Here is an 18989-nt window from a genome sequence, read left to right on the forward strand (position 1 = left end):
AGATGTTAGTTCTGGACAGTAACCTGACTGAATAATTTGTCGCACCCACCTGTCTGATGTGATGTTGGTCCAGGCAGGAAAGAATTTCTGCAGTCTTACCCCCACAGCAGTGAAATGAGAGGAGGGGGGGGGGGGGGGCGGGGGGGAAGAGCGGAGGAAAGTAGTTGGGTAGGGTTGGAGGCAGAGCGGGAGTTGATGGCTTTGCCTCTGCCTTTGTTGTTGTTACCCCTTTAACCCCTTCTCTCTGTTAGCCCTTAGTGTATGTGGATTGGCTAGGGGTTTTGTAGAAGTGGAGGGGCTTTCGGAAGAGTAGCCTCTTGTGTTGCCTCTATATGATGAGCGACGAAAAGAATGTCTTGTAGTTTGCTGCTGCAAGGCTCCCATAGATTTTGCTGTGTCGGTGTCTTTTTTCATTTTCTCATCGACATTAGGGCCAAATAAATGTGTCTCATCAAATGGCTGATTGAGGATGGAATTTTGTACTTCAGATTTAAAACTAAGTTTTAGGAGATCTAAAAAGAAAACAGTATATTGTATTATACTGGGGGTAGGGGGTGTCGGGGTCGGGTAGAGGCAGGGAGCGCCATCATGTCAGTTCCCGTAAACCCATTTACCTCCAGTCAACCCATTACACCTCATCCAAGGGGCGTGGCGCTGCTCTCATCTGATTGTGTCTTATCTATGTGGTCACCAGCTGCGGTAGTGTTCCTGTTGTCCCTAGCTCCAAGCGCTTCCGCCCAAAGAGCAGCTAGTGGGCGGGGTCGTATTTCTTGTGCATCTTCCCTAATCAGTGCCCTCCCCTCAGCTCTGTCCCCCGTATCAACATCCCTTTCCCAGGACCCTACCTTGGGGCACATTCCTGCACGCCCACTCATTGCTATACATCTTTTCACTAAGATCAAGGCAAGGTCTACAAACCTGGCACCGACTTTGCGTTTCTATCCCATATCAATTCTCAGAGTAAAGAATCTAGTGAATCAAACCAAGAACATGTTAACCGGACGGGGATGTTAAAGAAATACAATAGTCTTGGGAGCATGATCATTTTGAATCGGGAGATGCGAGCCACCACCTATAGCATCAGGGAGTGTCAATATTGTACACAGGCCTTGCAGGAACAAACTACTGGTCCCAGATTACCATCTATAAGATCCTCCAAGGTGTGGAACACTAAGATACCCACATAGCGAAAGGACTGAGGCAACAAGCAAGTCCTTTTGGCAAATCAGACGGCTGTGTCATTTCCGTTGTCATGGTTAAAAGGTGAATCTTGAGCCTATTAACTCAAAGGTTGAAAACATTGAAAACTCATCCAGTAACACAAGGGCACTGGTAATGCCTGCATATTTATCAGCCAGACAGAGCACCAGGTCATCTGCATATAACGATCTAATATGTTCCCTGCCCTCTAAGACCACCCCCATGACCTGCCCCCTGCTGGTGGAAGAGTACTGCCAAGGGCTCATTGGCCAGGGCAAACAAAAGAGGAGACGGTGGACACCCCTGTCTGGTACCTCTGCGTACACCATTTGAGCTTGAAATTATGCCACCAGTCTTAACCCGTGTTGTGGAGTTTATGTACAACAGGCTCAAAAGGTTGACCTAGTCCTTACCCAGTCCCAACAGTTTCAGAACTGCAAGGAGGAAATCCTATCTCAAAGAATTGATGGCCTTCTCTAAATGAATTGACATGATCAAGGCAACTTGACAGATAGATATCCTTATGATATAGGCTATGGTATAACCAGCAAATGTTTCCAGAGGTTAACTTAGTTGGAATAAATCCATTCTGGTCTTCGTGGATGAGACCTGCCAAATAGGGAAGCAAACTAATTGCTAGTATTTTACTAAGACTCGAACAATCTGTTTAACATAGAGAGAGGGCGATATCCTGATGGGCATGAGATGGATGACTGATTGAGAGAGGGGGACGACCAGCACGTCCCCTGGTCAAGACTGGCAAGGACCTCAAGCGCAATGCAATTAGAGCTTCCAATCTAGGGGCAAGGAAGGTTGCAATCTAGAATAAAGCTCCGCAGGCAAACCATCTGGGCACGGGATTTTTCCATTAGCCATCTCTTTGATGGCTAAGCAATTTTCTGAGCCGTTATAGACCCTCCTAATTCTTCTCGGCAAGCGGGGTCCAAAGTGTGTAACAGCAGTGGTATCAGGAAGGCAGAATCTTTCCTGGCTGTCTGTATAGGGCTTCATAATAGCTACAAAAGTTTGCATGTATGGCCTAAGGCAAATAAAGCAGTGACCCCTCATTGGATAGAATCTGGGTTATGGGTGTTCCTCTAGACTCTGGGCGCACCAACCATACTATCACCCTGCCCGATCGGCCCTCCTCCCCCATGCACCCTAGCATAATAGTCTCATAGGTCTAGGCACTGCAGAGGTTCCAGGACAGAATACGTCAGTACAAACGGTCAGATGTTTGAAACCTTTGCTCTGGAGGTGGAAGACTGTATAATATACATTCAAGCGGTTATAATTTGCCTTGAAAAAGCCCTGGCCTCTAGGGAAACACGTGTCAGCTGTCTCAGCTTTCACTTGCACTCAAAGAGGACAAGACTATAACGACAGTACTCTACTTCCTGTATCCACCGCGCCGAATTCGGATTTTGGGATTTGATTACCCTCGGATTTGATATCATTGTGAAAACTTACCTTATACCAGGTGGTCCCTGGGTGCAACTACCGGATAGACACGTGCTATAGCTACAATTTGTCCCGACTAATTGTGTGTGAACCCTGGTAGCACCCACTACCCGACGGCTCTACTGAAAAAGAATAAACACTTAAGGGAGAGCAACCTTCCAATCCATAGTAGCATTCCGGATTAATGTAGGTAAGTTTACATAAGGCGGCCCCGTTATATGCACCAGCCCATCATTAATATTATTACACAAGAAAGAAATTGCCATCTAGAGGACACCTCCAGTGAGCCAACCCCAGAAGGACCTCCGTCCCGCCCCTTGTAGGAACCCACCCCACAGACCAACTCGGACCCAAGCCAGGTCAACAATAGGCAAATTATGCAGCATCACATTATGACCAAATACAAAATAAGGACCCCATACTAAATTAGGGGGGAAAGGGAGGGGGGCATCAAGTAGAGCATTAAATTATATGGTCAATATACTGTGGCACAATGACTGGAAGGTACCTGCCACCCAGGGCCGAACTCTGAGTCAGACAGCACAGAGCGATTATCAGGGGAGGTGCCTATGCCAGTCTCTATCTTTTGAGAGGATGCTATGGCTTGCAGTGCAGCTCTGCCTTCTTGTTATGTTTGTGAGGAGGGCCCCTCCTCCGGTGGGCTGCTGATGCCGCCTTAGTTCTTCGTTGAACGATCCCTGTATTCTCCTGAGGGCCCACGAGCAGCGCATCTGCTTTTTATTACTAATCAAGTCAATGCCGCATCAGGTGTAAAGCAAAAATGGGCCTTGCCATCCAGTTTAATGCAGCGTTTGGAAGGAAACATCATTGAGTATTGTATGCCCGCTGCACAGAGCTTTTATGGCTTCCCCAAAGGATGCTGTTGAACTTTACTAGTAAAATCCAGGATCACCAGTATTTTCAATTTTAAACGGGCCATTTGTGCAGGCCCACTGTAAGAAAATGTCTTGGTCCCTATAATGCAACAGCTTCGCTATAACTGACCTATGTGGTCTCTTCAGCAACAGGGACCCGCTGAGATCTCTCCAGAGCACAAAATGTTTAGTTGGTCTGATGCAACTGTCGTAGTAAGCCAGTTTTCCAAAAAGGAGATCATGCCTGGCCCTTGAACCCCCTCAGAGAGTCCAATCACTGATACTGTTGAAGTGATTCCGGCCCTTCTTATCCTCCGCTCCAGGGTGAGGGCCCTAATCGTCCACCTTGAGGGTCAAACTGTAGCTCAGGCAGAAGTTCGGCCACAGACTGATCTAAGTCTTTAACTCGGTCCACCAGTTTATGGTGCTCTGCCTGGAGCAGACCCAACCCCAAAGAGACCACCCAAATATCTTGCTGGAGCATGGCCTTGGTGACCGCATTAGCGGCGAAGACATTGGCTAGGTGGGAGTGGATTGAAACATCATCAATGTCATATCCCAGCCCTGAAGGTGGAAGTGGGGCATCCCCTGGCTGCGAGCCCTCCTGTTTGGGCCTGGGCTTACCCATATTTGCAGTTAAAAAAATAGACAGGGAGCCAATAATGACAGAAACCAGACCGCACACGTGTTATGTGCAGAAGGCGTGCCCAGCCAGGCCACCATCCAGCAGCATGCAACAGTGTATATCATGAAGAATCCCATATACAATAATACCCAGGGGACTCAGAGGCAGTACCCACAATCAAGGGGAGGTGGGGGGAGTTTATCACAGACCTTCCCAGGTTCAGGCCACCTCCGCCATACACCTGTTTTGAGTTTTCAATGTTGCAGACGCTCACCGTGCAGGCCCCAGATACTTTGCAAGGAGAGTGGCTGAATCAGTCCATGCCTCCTGCCCTTCCCACCTGATCGAGGTGGGTGGCGCCAGTCCAAGGGAACTAAGGAGAATGGATGGATGTGTTCCCGATGACACCACAGGCAGAAGCGCTTCCATTTAGCACGATGAGTTTTATTTGTACTTGGTGCGCGCGCTTGAGTTAATATCTCACTACATTCCTGAGGGCTATCTAGGCTGTGGAATTCTCTGTGCTCAGGAGCCAGGCCTTCAAATGGAGAGAGCTCGGATCTGGATGTACCACCTGTCCCTGGGACATTGTTAATACAGATGGAATGGGAAATAGGTGAAATGGATGGTCCTGAGAAAGTAGGAGAAGCTCTGTGAACCGAAGAGCCACCGCCGGAGGTAGTTCCTTCTCCTACCTGGCGGTCAAGACATGGAACTCCCTCCCCATCCATCTGCGGCTGACCCAGGACCATCTCGCCTTCAGGAGACAACTCAAGACCTGGCTGTTCGAGCAATAGCGGACCCCTCCCCCCAAGCGCCTTGAGACCCTGCCGGGTGAGTAGTGCGCTATACAAATGTTATGATTGATTGATTGAGAATTGGCGAGGCCACGCTGGTGCTATTAAGATCATCCTGCAAGGTTCCATCTTTATTTTCCCGGGAAGCCATGGGATTAGGGGAATTGGAGGAAAAGCGTAAGCAAATGCGCCTAACCAAGACATCGAAAGAGCATTCCCCAGTGACCCTCGATGGTGTTCCCTGCTTGCATAAAGTCGGCATTTCCTGTTTTCTGGAGTCGCAAACAGGTCTATTGTTGGAGTTACCCAGCTTTGAAACACTTCCTCCAGAATGTCTTGATCCAATTCCCACTCGTGACAAGACGATTTCAGAAGACTCAAGGTGTCTGCTGTTTTGAGAGTGCCTGGTAGATGCTCCGCTGAAAGAACGACATTGTGGAGAATCGCAAATTCCCATATCTCCAGGCCTGTTTCGAGGGCAGATGAGACCTCTTACCTCCCTGCTTGTTTATGTAATGCATGGACGTTGTGTTGTCCGTCCTGACCAGCACGGTTGCGTCATGAACCTTCGGCCTGAAAGCCTGCAAGGCTAGGCGAATCGCTCTGAGTTCCAAGAGATTGATAAGAAGAAAACGCTCTTCTGCGTTCCAGTGACTGCTCACTTGGAGGTCCTGTAAGACAGCGCCCCACCCTTCCATTGAGGCGTCTGTGGTTAGAATCAGAGGGGATGGAGCCATCCTGAAAGAGACCTCTCAAGATGTTTTCCTTGATAGCCCACCAACCTGCTGCTTTTCTCATGAGAGGAGTGACCTTTATCTTGTCCTCGAAAGAACGTTCCACCTGGCGCCATTGCATGTCCAGCTGTTCTTGCAAGGGACGCACTTGCGGTCTGAAATGTGGAACTAATGGTATGCAAGATGAGATCGATCCTAGGAAAGACTTTTCCTTGTTGAGATGCAGACCCAGGTGATTGAAAAGTTGGATGCAACATTCACCTGCCTTTGTCGTAGCTTGAGAAGACGGAGCTTTTATCAACCAATCGTCTAGGTAAGGGAAAACTTCTAGCGAATGTTTCCTTCGGAATGCTGCTACCAGGGCCAACACCTTTGTGAATATACGCAGAGCAGATTTGAGCCCGAACGGCAGTACTTTGAACTGAAAGTGGCTCTTGGCTACTGTGAAGCGTAAATATTTTCTGTGAGCTGGGTGGATCGGAACGTGGAAATATGCGTCCTGGAGGTCCAGAGTCGCCATGTAATCCCCTGGATTTAGAAGACGAAAGACGTCTTTAAGAGAGACCATTCGAAAAGAGTTTTATGAGATAGGTGTTGAGCTCCCTCAGATCTAAGATTGGACGCCACTTTTTCTCCGTCTTGTGAATGAGGAAAAATCTGAAATAGAACCCTTTTACTCTTTGAGAGAGTGGCACTGGTTCTATCGCTCCCTTAGTGAAGAGTTGACAAACTTCGAGACGGAGAAGATGCAGATGTTTCGATTCTGTGGTGCGAGGGGCTCTGGGATGTTTTGGAATTCTAGTGTATGGCCAAAATGAACAATATTCAGGACCCACCAATCTGGTATTATCTTCCAGCAATCGAGAAAATGTGTAATCCTGCCCCCTATCGATGTTACCAGGGGTGTAGGACCAGTAGGCAGAGCCAGGAAGCCGCTATTGGCGTTTAGAGGTATCACTCCCCTGACGTCCCTATCTACCTCTGGAAGATTGGCGAGAGAAAGACCCCGATTGACTTTGCCGCTGAGAGTACGGAGGCTTGAATGATTGAGAGGATTATGAATAGGAGGAGTAGCGTTGCTGATAACCTCCCCTATATGTAAAGAATCCTTTACCTCTTGCACCCCGGAAAGGTCCTTTTGATATTGAAGTGTGCCCAAAGATCTTGCTGTTTCGGTATCTTTTTTGATGTCCTGTAAAGCATCATCTATATGCTTGCCAAACAGCATATCTCCATCGAAGGGCAGATCCAGAATCTTATGCTGCACCTCCGGGCGAAACCAGGTACATCTCACCCAACTTGACGACTCAGGGCAGCTGAACCTGCTAAGGCGCGAAAAGCCGTTGTAGCAAAGTCCATTGCAGAATCTATCATTTCAGATGAAGATCGTTCACCTTCTTCCAGGATTTTTCTCGCTTCTGCTTTGGCACTCTCAGGAAGCTGATCTTTCTCCTTTCATTGATCGCACCACATTTGGAGATCATATCGTCCCAAAATCTCTAGTGCGTTCGAGGCCCTAAGAAGGAGGCTAGACATAGAGGAAAACCTCTTGCCTACATTGTCCAGGCGCCTGCCCTCTGTCTGGCGGTGCTGTCAGGGGTGTCGTCGGGTTTCTTGATTTTCTTTGGGCCGCCTGAGAAATAACCGAGTCCGGTTTAGGTTGACCAATAAGACAGGCCGGACTGTCTTCCGGAGCCTTATATTTTTTCTCCAGCCGCGGTAGAACCGGAGTTACAGTAGCTGGAGACTGCATCACCTTGTCGCCCTCATTCCAAACATGTTCTACTATGCGTATGGAATGGATAGATTTCTTGTAGGGCTCTTTAAAATCATAAAGGAAACAGTCTGATTGTAACACAGGAACAGGAAGGCCAAATCTTTTAGATGCCCTTTCCATAAGATTATGGAAACCCCCCATGTCCGCTGGAGTCTAATCCACTGGGTCCGGAGATGGTGAAGCCGGGATAACAATCGTCCCATTCTGCGTCAGGATTTTGGATATGTTCCACATTCTGGTCCTCATCTGATGAATCATCATCATCAGGCACTGTAACCACATCATGCCCTTCTATCAAAGGTTGTTCTCCCTGCCTTTGAGAGGTTGATGCCACAGAAGTAGAAGGAGGTTGCTGAGGTGGTGGCGGGGGAGGTTGCATGGTTTCGGAGGTTTGAGATGGGAACCTCTTCTTGTAATCCAACATCAGCTGTAGGTAATTTATTAGTGAAGACGGCATGGCAACCATACCTTGTCCTGATGGTTCCTTATGTGTATCACGAGGAGTGAATTGAGTTTCTGGATGATGTTGACCAAGGTAATAATCATCTGAATCCGAGTCCTGGTACTTCACCTGAAGTTGTGAAGGACTATAAGCATCTCCATATGGACTTTCATCCTCGTCAGAATATTCCTCCTCCAGAAGAAGAGGTGGAGGCAATGGTGTTACCCTACAAGGTGATGTCATTTCCGGAGTAATTAGTCTTTTCCTGATAGAATTTTTCACTTTTTGGATCGTCGACTGTGTCGACGAGGGAATCGTCGTCGCTGGAGAAAGAACTGTCGACGGTGGAGTAGCCGTCGACGGTGGGCTGATCGTCGACGGTGAGGTCAACATCAGGATCATCGTCGCTGTAGTAGTTGACACCATCGTCGGCGTCGAGGTTGTAAGTCTCGTTGACGAAACAGAGGCAGGATGTATCGTCGACAAAATCAGACGACGATGTCGTCGGCGAAGCGCTCGCCAACGGGCCCGTCGACGAAGCAGAAAGTGAAATCAATTGGGTTTTTGACGTCGTCGACGTATCTGAGGAGATTGTCGTCGACGGATGGATTTTCTTCTCTCCTTTCGCCTCCTGAGGTATACTTGAAGGCTTCTTAAAGATCTTTTGTTCTTCCGATGGTGAAGAGGCAACGGAAAGGCCTTGGCTTGCCTTTTTTCCAGTAACCATTGAAGTATTTTGAATACATTTTAATTTTGTCATGAGATACAGGGAATTAGTATGCTTTGCACATTGTCACTTTAAACAGCAAAACGTGCAATATGTTATAGTAATTATTGATGTATGGGAATTGGTCTGGTTTTTTGATATTATGAATGTAGTAGAAAATTCTCAAATGGTAGATGTGGTACAGTTTTTAAATATTGTGTGATGTGAAGATGTTTTGATTGCAATGATTTTTATTAATCAAGCAATAAAGATGCATTATTATTCAAGCTTGGTATGGTATGGTTCTTGTACTATAAGAGCTTGTATGTCACTTACTCTGCGTAAGGTGGTTAATGGCAATCACTAATGCAGTCTTCATTGTCAGGAAGTCAAGTCCTATGTGTATAGGTTTGAATACCGCCTTCTATAGTTGTTGGCACCAAGCTGAAGTTCCATACAGGTGTGTACACCTAATTGTAGTACAAACATTACACCTGTTAAAATTCTGCTGATCGTAGGTAAGGCAAATAGGCTCTTTCTTAAAGTGCCACTGCTGTATGCCACTAGGCCTATCCCAAAACCCTGCTCAAAGCCCCCTCCGAGTCGCTGAAGCAATTAATACTGCTGTAAAGTTAAACCAATGTGTCTTTCTGAAAGACACAAAAAGGGATTGCTTTTTGTGTACAATGCACGTCGTGCCATAATTGTAAGTTTTGGAGAAGTGTTGCAAGGCAGAAGTAGAAGGCAGATGTTCCGTTTGAGCACCCTAGCAGGAAGTTCTACTGACAATACCTTCAAATAGGACACTGTCCTTCGGCTTGTGATCTGGTACAAACAGTAGTATTATGTTGCTTACCCTGGAGGCATCTGTTCAGGGCATGTAGTGCTGTAGATTAAGATGCTCTGCATACTCCTGCCATCTAGTGTTGGGGTCAGAGTTGTACAAGTTGTTTTTCTTCAAAGAATTTTTTAAATTACAAGGTAGAGTGACTGCTCATCTCAGTGATACTGCGTATGGGCATTGACTACATTATTAGATTGCTTTTCGACAGAAGATGAGAAAGGAGTGCAAGGAACATGTAAAAAATAGAGATGTCCATGCTAAAATATGAATGAATCATAGGGATGACACAAAACAGGACTGCAACAGGCAAAACCATCCGGGGAGGAGGGAGAGCACATGTGAATCTACAGCATTACATGCCACAAACAGATGCTTACAGGGTAAGTAACAATCTGTTCGATGGCATGTGTAGCTGTAGATACACATGCCCTTAGAAGCGGTGACTAGCGTGTGCAGTAGTTTGAAAAATGGTACGTAGCACTGCCTAACCTACATTAGTGTGCTGCTGTGCTAAATCATTCATACATTAGTGTTTAGTAAATGTGTGTGGTATACGGTCAGTGCTTTACAAATATGAGCTATTGGGATATTCCCCAAAAAGGCCACAGTTGCTTCTTTTTTACAAGTGGAATGTGCTCTGAGAGTTACAAGTAAAGGTCTTTTGGCTTTTATATAACATGTTTGATGCATTTGACTATCCATTTAGCTATGTCAGATTTGCATATATGGTTTCCTTCATGAGGTAGAGAAAAGGCTACAAAGAATTGTTTTGTTTTCCTGAAAGCTTCAGTTCTATTTATGTAGAACACGAGTGCTCTTTACATAAAGAGCACACAGAGCTTTTTCTGCAACAGAATCGGATTTCGGGAACAAAACAGGAAGCTCAATACATTGCTTGAGGTGAAACTGGGAGACTACTTAAGGTAAGAATTTAGGATTAGTACGAAGGACAAGTGTCTATGTATTTGAAAGAAAGGTTCTTGTAAGGTTAACACCTGGAGCTCACCAAAATGCCTGAGGTAATAGCAACTAAAAATGCCACTTTCCATGATAGAAATTGAAGAAAACATGAGTGCAAAGGCTCAAAAAGGGGGAGGGACCCATGAACCTAGTAAGTACACTACTTAAGTTCCAAGAGGTTGCTGGAGGTACACAACGTTGAATAACTTGTTTGTGTCCTTTCATGAATGCCTTAATGACTGGAATTCTGAAGATTTTATAGATGCTGTATATTTTGGAGATGGGCAGCTTTGGCAGAAGAGGCAACCTAATTGAAGTATACGCTGAACTGGATTTTTATAAAATAATATTGTCCTGCAGTGTGGCTTTGAGGGGATTTATTTGTTTAGGTTTACAGTAGCAAACAAAATATTTCCATTTTGCAGATGGTTGTGGATCTGCGTGCTTGTTTAAGAAAGTCCATACATTATTTTGGTAGTTCAAGTAGCAAAATTCTAAGACCTAAGGTGCAAGATCTCTAGGTGAGCATCTTGGGGTCTGGGTGTCTGATTTGTACATGATACTGAGTGAGAAGGTCCGGCCTGTTGGGGAGCTTCTGGTGTGGGACTACTTGAAGATCTAGTAGGGTTTGAACCAGGGTTGACATGCCCAAGTGGGAGCTACAAGGCTAGGTTGAATGATGTTTGCTAAGAGTTTCGGGACCAGAAACGGAATGAGAGGGAGAGGTGGAAAAGCATCTGCAAATATCCCTGACCAACTTCTCGATAGTGCACTGCCCTTGGATAATGGGTGTGGGAATCCAGAGGCAAAGTTTTGGCATTTTCAGCTGTGGCGAATAAGTCTATCGAAGGGAACCCCCACTTTTGAAAGAATAGAAGGAGAAATTGTGAATTGAGTTCCCATTTGGTGCGTCCTGCTGAGCAGGTACGCAAGAATGAATTCCGTTCCCGGCACATATTCCGCCTAGAGATGAATGTAATGGGAAGAACACAATTCCATATGGTCATAGTGAGGTGTGACAGCAGATATGACTGGGTCCTCCCCCTGTTATCGTAGGTAGTAGTAGGTGGACGTCCTATTGAACGCCCAGACTAGAACAACCTTGAGTGATATATTAGGAAGGAAAGCTTTCAGTGCTAGAAAGACTGCCTGAAGTTTCAAGTAGTTGATGTGAACGGATTGTTGTCTGGCATACCATAGACCTTGCATGGTTAGGTCTTGTAGGTGAGCAGCCAAGTCTGTTTCTGATGAATCTGTGGATAGAATGATATGAGGCACTCGGTCCAAGAAAAGCCACATATTCAACATATAGTTTGAATTCCACCATTACAAAGAACGGCGAGCGTGGCGGTCTATCAACACTATATATTGTAGGTGACTCTGTGCTGGAGACGACTGGCGAGAGAGACACTGTTGCATTGGGCACATGAGTAGTCTGTGTGTGCAACTATGGCAGTGCAATAAGCCATCATTCCCAGTAGATGCATGACAGTCCACTCTGGGAGTGTTTGGCTGAAACTGAGGTAGAATTGTTTGGAAATTTTGTATCCGAGATGGACTGGGATCACTTAACCCCACCGGTGTTGGACCTGAAGCGGTTGAAGGTGAGATTTGGGGACATTGATGGTAAACCCCAAGCTGGGGAGTAGATCCACTGTCAACTGAATGTGTTGTTAACATTGTTGATGGGTACTGCCTTTGAAGAGCCAGTCACCTAGGTATGGAAATATGTGAACGTTTTGTTATCTTAACTGTGCTGCCACTACTGCCAAGCAACTTGTGAAAACGCAAGGCGCTGTAGTGACTTCAAATGGAAGAACCTTGAACTAGTAGAGTTTTTCATCTATGACAAACCTGAGGTATTTGCGATGAGGAGGGTGTATATGGGTATGTGACAGTAAGCATCCTTTAGGTCCAGTGTGGCCATAAAGTCGCCCTGTAGTAGAAGCGGAATGACATCTTGTAGAGTGACCATGAGAAAATGCTCTGAGAGGATGTAGTAATTGAGGGGTCTGAGATCCAATATTTGTCATAAGAACCGGTCCTTTTCTGGAATGAGAAAGTATAATTAATATACTCCTGTGCTCTGTTGTTGAAGAGGGACTAGTTATAAGGCCCCTTTGATGAGGAGGGATTACAAGTCTTGCTTGAGATAGGTTAGGCGACCGTGTGTTAACCTATTAGTGGGAAGTGGATGTTGGGGGGGTAGTAATGAGCTCCAGACAATAACCATGTTGAATAATGGCTAGTATCCATTGTTCTGTCCTGATGGATTCCCAGGATGGAAGGAAAAACTGACATCAGCTCCCCCCGACAGGTGTTGTGTCACAGTTTTACACTAAAGGATGCTCCACGGGTGGAAGCACCCCTACCTCTGCCTTTGGTACCACCGCTAAAAGAGCACCTGAAAAATCCTTTGGAGTAGGTAGATTGGCCCAGCTTTTTTGAGGAAGTGGAGGAGTCAGTGTTTGAGGACCAATATCCATGACTGTAACTCAAGCGACTAAAGGAGCCTCTAGATTCATTCATTTGCAAGGCATCCATTGTTTTAGCAGTGTATCTTTGTTTTTATTTCATTGCTGGTAGAGTCCACCTGAGGCTCAAAAAGATGTTCCTTGTCAAAGGGCATATTAAGAAATGCTGGTTTTACTTCTAGCTTAAAGCTAGAGTATCGGAGCTAAGCGTTTCTGAGAAGTACACTTTTGTTAATTCCTCTTAAGGCTGTATCTCCTGTGTCTAAGGTGCATCTGATAGACTTATTAGTGATGGATTGACCCTCTGCAACAATTTGTTGCCCATTTTTACGATACTCCTCAGAGAGAAGTTGTAACAACTCTTCCATCTCATCCCAGTAAGCCCTATCATAGCGTGCTAGAAGGGCCAGGGAATTGCCAATACGCCAGTGATTAGCGGCTTGGGCGGCTACCGGTTTCCCTGCTTCATTGATACGCTTGATCTTTTCAGGGGGTTGCGTATCTCGTATTGCTGGACTATGATCTTTTTTACGAGTAGTGGTTTTAACTATAGTCTGGTGGTACCCAAGTTCGTATAAACAAAGGGTCTGGTTTATATTTTTTTCATCTGCCCGTGGGGCAATTCCCCTGGCATGGACAGGCTCTGAGAACATCAGTGTGCCACAACATACCAGGAACCATAGTTAAATACTGTGTGTCCTTGTGTGTAGACGAGTGTCAAAAAGGATATCCAGTTCTAATGATTTCTTATGTAATACCATGGTAGGTAGCTGCCCTACCTGTTGGTAGGTACTAGCATCCTCAGGAGGGACTAGTCTAGTGAGATATACATCTGGATCATTAGGCACTATGGGATCAGTATCATATGGCTGGATCTAATAGGTCTCCCAAACCACTGGTGTTTGATCTAGTTGACCCTGGATGTTTAGCATCTATAGGATCATGATGTGTTGATGCATGAGAGGCAGGAGGAGATGGTGATAGAGGAGGGGGTAGAGATGGAGGACGATGAATAGGGCTTGTAGCAGTATCCTTTGTGCTCTTTTTATAGAGTTACAGGAGTGTACAACGCATCCTCAAACCTCAATTGCTTCTTTGGTGGAGGAGAGACCATCATTCTCCCAGTTCTGTGTTGAATTAGGATTTTTCTTTGTCTAATATCCATGGTTTCAAGGATAGGCTCCACACAAGACAAGGAAAGTGTGGAAGGCTTTTAAGTTTTTTTCTCGGATGGTCTCAGAACTGAAAAATGCTTTGAGGATTTAGATTCGGTTGTTCAGAACTGAAGCTTTTAAAGTGGAGAAATGCATTTTGTCCGGCACAGAGGCAGAACCAATCCATTGCTGGGTCGAGTTCGAGGAGTGGGAGGAGACCAATGCATGTGCAAGATACGAGGATTTAACTTTGGTAGACGTTTTCGATGCCAAGCCCAAAGGTGGGGCATTTGAAGCGACTTTTCGGATCTGAGCATGGCCTGGTGGCAGTGGCTGTCTGGAGACCTCCAACAAAGGAAATGGCTAAGGTTTGGAGAACTTTTTAGGTGGAGGAATAGGGTCACAGTCGATAGTACTCATGCGCTGCCTAAGTAGCAGGATGTAATCCAATTCTTCCTCCACGTCTGAGCTAGAAATTTCCTCAACCGAGAAAACCTACTCTTTCTCCTCAGCAGCAGGCTCTTCTCTGAAAATGCCAGGTGTGTCGTCTTCAGTGCCACAAGACATTTCCAGCCTATGCGCCCTTTGATCCCGGCGTGTCTTTTTTGATCAGAAAGACTTGCAGGTGTCACAATCAGTCTCATGATGATCAGACGAAAGGCAAAGATTGCACATGAGATGTGGGTCCATGTGCGGGTACTTGTAGTGACACTGCCGGCAAAATCTAACAGTGTTTGTTCCATCAGGAACACATCTTCAGCACCGACAGCGCACATGGATGGTTGGCCTGAGACAGGCAGCGCCTCAATGTCTGATCAGCCGGGTGACTGAACAGACGAATTTGAAGAGGCGCAGTAATGGAAAAGTATGACAAAAAAAACGCCCATGCGTAGTATCAGCGATAATCCTTCAAGAAAAACAATTCTGCAACTCTGAACCAAACACTAGAGGAGTATGCAGAACATGTTAATCTAAAGACACACATGCCATGGATGGAAAATGCACTTCCACACAGATTTTCCGCACTGAGATGATTTTCCCCCACAGGCTTTGCAGGGCCAAAGAGCTTTCTTTACCTACTAATGCTCATTTGAAAAGATTCCATAGACTAAATGAGTTCACAGACATCCAACCTAACAAGTAAAGGTGCTAAAGTGACGCAGAATTACTAAGAAGCCATAAATAGAACATTGAAGGACAAAAATCCACACTCCCCAAAATTAGCAGAGCTCACTGAAAAATTCCTACAACCTGCCACCTGTGGGAGATAAACGGTATGGTGTCTTCTGGGGGAACGAAATTCAGAGAAAATTAACCTCACTATCTAAAGTGAGCATATTTCAATAAGGTGAATGTGTGGCTAAATAGGTACGGTTTAAGGTCTACTTAAACAGCAGATCTATACATTCTGATAATTGACACGGTAGAACAATGGAGGGTCCCACCAGAATGACAGGAATTAAAGCATGTGACTAACATTTAATGCTTGAAATTGTGTTAACTTCCTACAACTTAGCAACAATTGCTATGAAGACCTATATTTTAGGATAATTGATATGTAGTGTGTGCACGAAAAACAGCTCTAAGAATGCAAAACTGTGCAAAGCTTTTAGATGTGTTGGCATAAGAAGATTTGGTGGCATGCAGAGGCTAGGAGGATTATATTCTGATGTGGAAGGGGAGGATAGTATTGTAATAAATGGCCTTTAACAAAAAGTATTTCCCCTTTGGTAACTGTTGGATGTCTGTGCAGTCTTACAAATGGGTGGTTCTGAGGACCTACATGGAAATTATCAGTGTAGCCTGGAAGTAACTGTGGGGCATGTCAAGCAGGATCATGAACATGATCACTGCAAGGAATGATGCTAATTTCGTAGGATAGGCTAGGTCAAGAAACAGGTAAATAAGGTTGGACTTGTCATGGCAGATTGTGCCGTTACCCTGATACTGTGAATCCTGTATGCAAGGTTTTAGCATATGTTAAATTAGTGTACCAACCATTGCAGTACAAAATCTATTTTAAGGATTAATTTTATAGTATGGCCTGGAGACCTTATGCCAAACACGTTGTCTACGTATATGCATTTAGGAGTGGAAATAAATGCCGTGTACATTAATGGATGACAAACAGCAGGAGTATGTGTTGAGCATGAGTGCAGAAAAAGAGGGGGTATAGGGGAGTTAGGATGCTCAGAACGGATGCTAGTAAGCTGGCTTATGAGGTGGCAGCCCATGGGGGAGGGGGGAATGAGTGCAGAGCTTGGCGGCAGGGTAAAAGGCCATGCAAGGCAGGGTTTGGCATAGTTACCCATGGTAATAAAGTCTAACTTTACGTTAAAAAGACCTAGAAATTCACTGAAAAAATAAAGGTTAAAGTGATGTTCTATAAAGCCAAAAACAACCCTAAAAAGGGGAAAATGCCGCCTGCCTCAGATACAATAGTGCGGGAATATCTTGCTATTGATAAAAGGTTTTACATCATAACAATGGATCGAGATTTTAAGTTAAAACCACATTTTTTTTTATTTATTTGATGATCATTTAAATATAGTAGCAACAATTTAATACAAATAACTTATGACCTCTGTGCACATAATATAAAAATAGTTTCAGTTCTTTCAATAATTTTTTAACATAAAAATACCCATACATTTCAGAAAAACTATGCATGGGATGCACATCTTTATAAGCACACCTACTAAGGTATCTTGGTGAGGCCAACTAAGCACACTTGTACAGTGGATTAAATATATAGTGTATTTGGTCTTGGATTTGTATATTTATTTCAATTTTTAAGACTTTGATAAAAAAAAAATATTTTCTCCTTTTGCCTCTCCCCCTCGACTCTCGATAATCAAATCAAGTTAAGAACCTGAGCCCAGAGGAAGGTTTAGCTAAAACATGGCCTTCACCGAAATGCGCGTCGGTACATGACATAACAGGAACATTTGAGCGCTACTTTTTTTCTAAAATACATGGAAATTTTTACACCGAAGTAAAAAACAATTGTGAAAAGAATAGAAACTATGTTATACACAAGTATTGACATGAATCATGATGCACTGCAGTGCTCCTCTAACCATCTAAGAGGATCCTTTTATGAATAGACATACCTAGGATTCTTAGTTCTGATATCTTGCCTTGATTCCTGTTTACGCCTACAAATATTAGTTTGTGAATATCTTTAGTATGCAGGTGGAATGAGCATAGTGGTGGTATGAAAGTTGTTTTTAGGTGAGACTTAACTTGAGTGAATGGATGAGGGGCTAGAGAAGAAAGCCGTATGTAGGACTTTGTATTTTAATATGTGCACAGAGGTCATAAGTTATTCATATTACATTTGTGCTACTATATTTAAATGAATATCAAATAAATTGGAATAATATATATGGTGATTTGTTGTATTAACTTGAAATCTCGATCCATTGCTACGATTTAAAACTTATCTATTGCGAGATATTTCTGAATCATTGTATCTGAGGCAGGCGGCTTTTCCCCTTTTAGGGTTGTTTTTGGCTTTATTGTTTTCTCGGGCCTCCTGCCTATATTAATCTCTGGAAGCCCCCATTTCCTTGACTAGTAAAGTGATGTTCTAGTTAGGTATGGTATATCGTACTTGGTACTGAAAAACTGAGAAATTCATTGAAAACCCCACGGGTTATACATAGTCACGTTTTAGTTGGGTGAAAACGTCAGCTTAAACGTAAAATTTTAAACTAATAAAACACTGAAATTCACCAGATCTAGTTAACTGAAGTAAATAACTCAGCCCTCTCCAAACAATGCTTCTGACCTCACATAGAACATCGCTCAGGACATGTTTTATGATGACATCACAGATAACATCACTGTTGGCATTTGAAATTATACCATAGATTAAAACACTGCATGGCGAGGGGTAAATTATAGTTACTTCAGTTAACTAACCGGTTAAATTTAAATGTTTTGGAGTTTAAAATATTACGTTAAGACTGACATTTTCACCCAACTATAACATCAATATAACCTTTGTGTTTTTCAGTGAATATTAAAATCAAAAGATTTTGGCAAATGCCAGACATAAAAAGACTTTCACTGCATTTTGACCATCTGGCTTTGGCTGAGAGAAAAGGAGCACAGATAGATCAAGAATAAAAGAAAAAAAAAGAAAAGTGAGAAGAGAAATGTACTGGATGATGTAATGCAGTGAATTCAGGAGCACAATCAGTCTACAGTTATCTGGAAGGTAGAAAATGTAACCTTAACCAAATAGCCATTAGGAGATTAGCACAGCACATACAAAGTAGATTTTATGCTTTGCAAAAACTGAGGTACAGTAAATCTGACCTTTTACCCCTACTCACAGTGGGAGTTTTGGGGAGGGGGAGGGGATGAGCTGTTGTGCAGATACATACCTGCATTTCAAAGTGTAGATATTGCCGACAAACTTCACCAAGGATGTCTGTGGGGGTCTGGGGACCAGGGATGGCACCGGCCTTACTTTCTGAGGGGTCTGGCGCACTTCATCCACCTTCGGCTGAAACTCACAAGCCTCTGCGTCCTTGGGGTTTTGAGCCTCCGGCGGTCTGGCCGGTCTGCGTTCAAACTCTGGAAACACAAGTTTGTGGTGTAAGGTCAATCCGCCAGCAGGACTAGCCCATCCATCCTGTTTTTAAGAAACGTCTTAATTGCCCTTTAACCCCACTGGGGATTGCACCACAAGGGTTCTTTTGAGGGAGGTGGTAAAGCCAAAATAGATCTCTAGAAGAGCAATGCATATAGAGCTTTAACATAAACAGTCAGGCAATCTACAGAAGGAGTAATAGTTTCTACCACACAAACTAATGTAGTCAACGGATCACAATGTTGCATCATTGGAAAGCCTTAAGTAAGGAAAACACAAAATAGATATAGCAATTCAGCAGAAGCTAGACAAAACAAAGATAAACACCTTCAGAGGA

At 44.4% G+C, this 18989-nt stretch overlaps 1 protein-coding gene across 12 annotated transcripts in view; it reads right to left on the reverse strand.

Annotated features, from left to right (window-relative positions):
- Positions 1 to 18989, reverse strand: part of WIZ (WIZ zinc finger) — a 731163-nt gene that overhangs the window by 93319 nt on the left and 618855 nt on the right. For 11 of the 12 annotated variants that reach the window (XM_078681999.1, XM_078681984.1, XM_078682013.1 and 8 more), the window contains one exon: positions 18444 to 18636. The exons of the other annotated variant lie outside the window; for it this stretch is intronic. In XM_078681999.1, the coding sequence (XP_078538125.1) occupies positions 18444 to 18636 (193 nt within the window). The remainder of the gene's footprint in view (positions 1 to 18443; positions 18637 to 18989) is intronic. 12 annotated transcript variants of the gene reach the window in all.

Source organism: Lissotriton helveticus, chromosome 1_1, assembly GCF_964261635.1.
Source record: "Lissotriton helveticus chromosome 1_1, aLisHel1.1, whole genome shotgun sequence".
In the NCBI taxonomy this organism is placed as follows: Eukaryota; Metazoa; Chordata; class Amphibia; order Caudata; family Salamandridae; genus Lissotriton; species Lissotriton helveticus.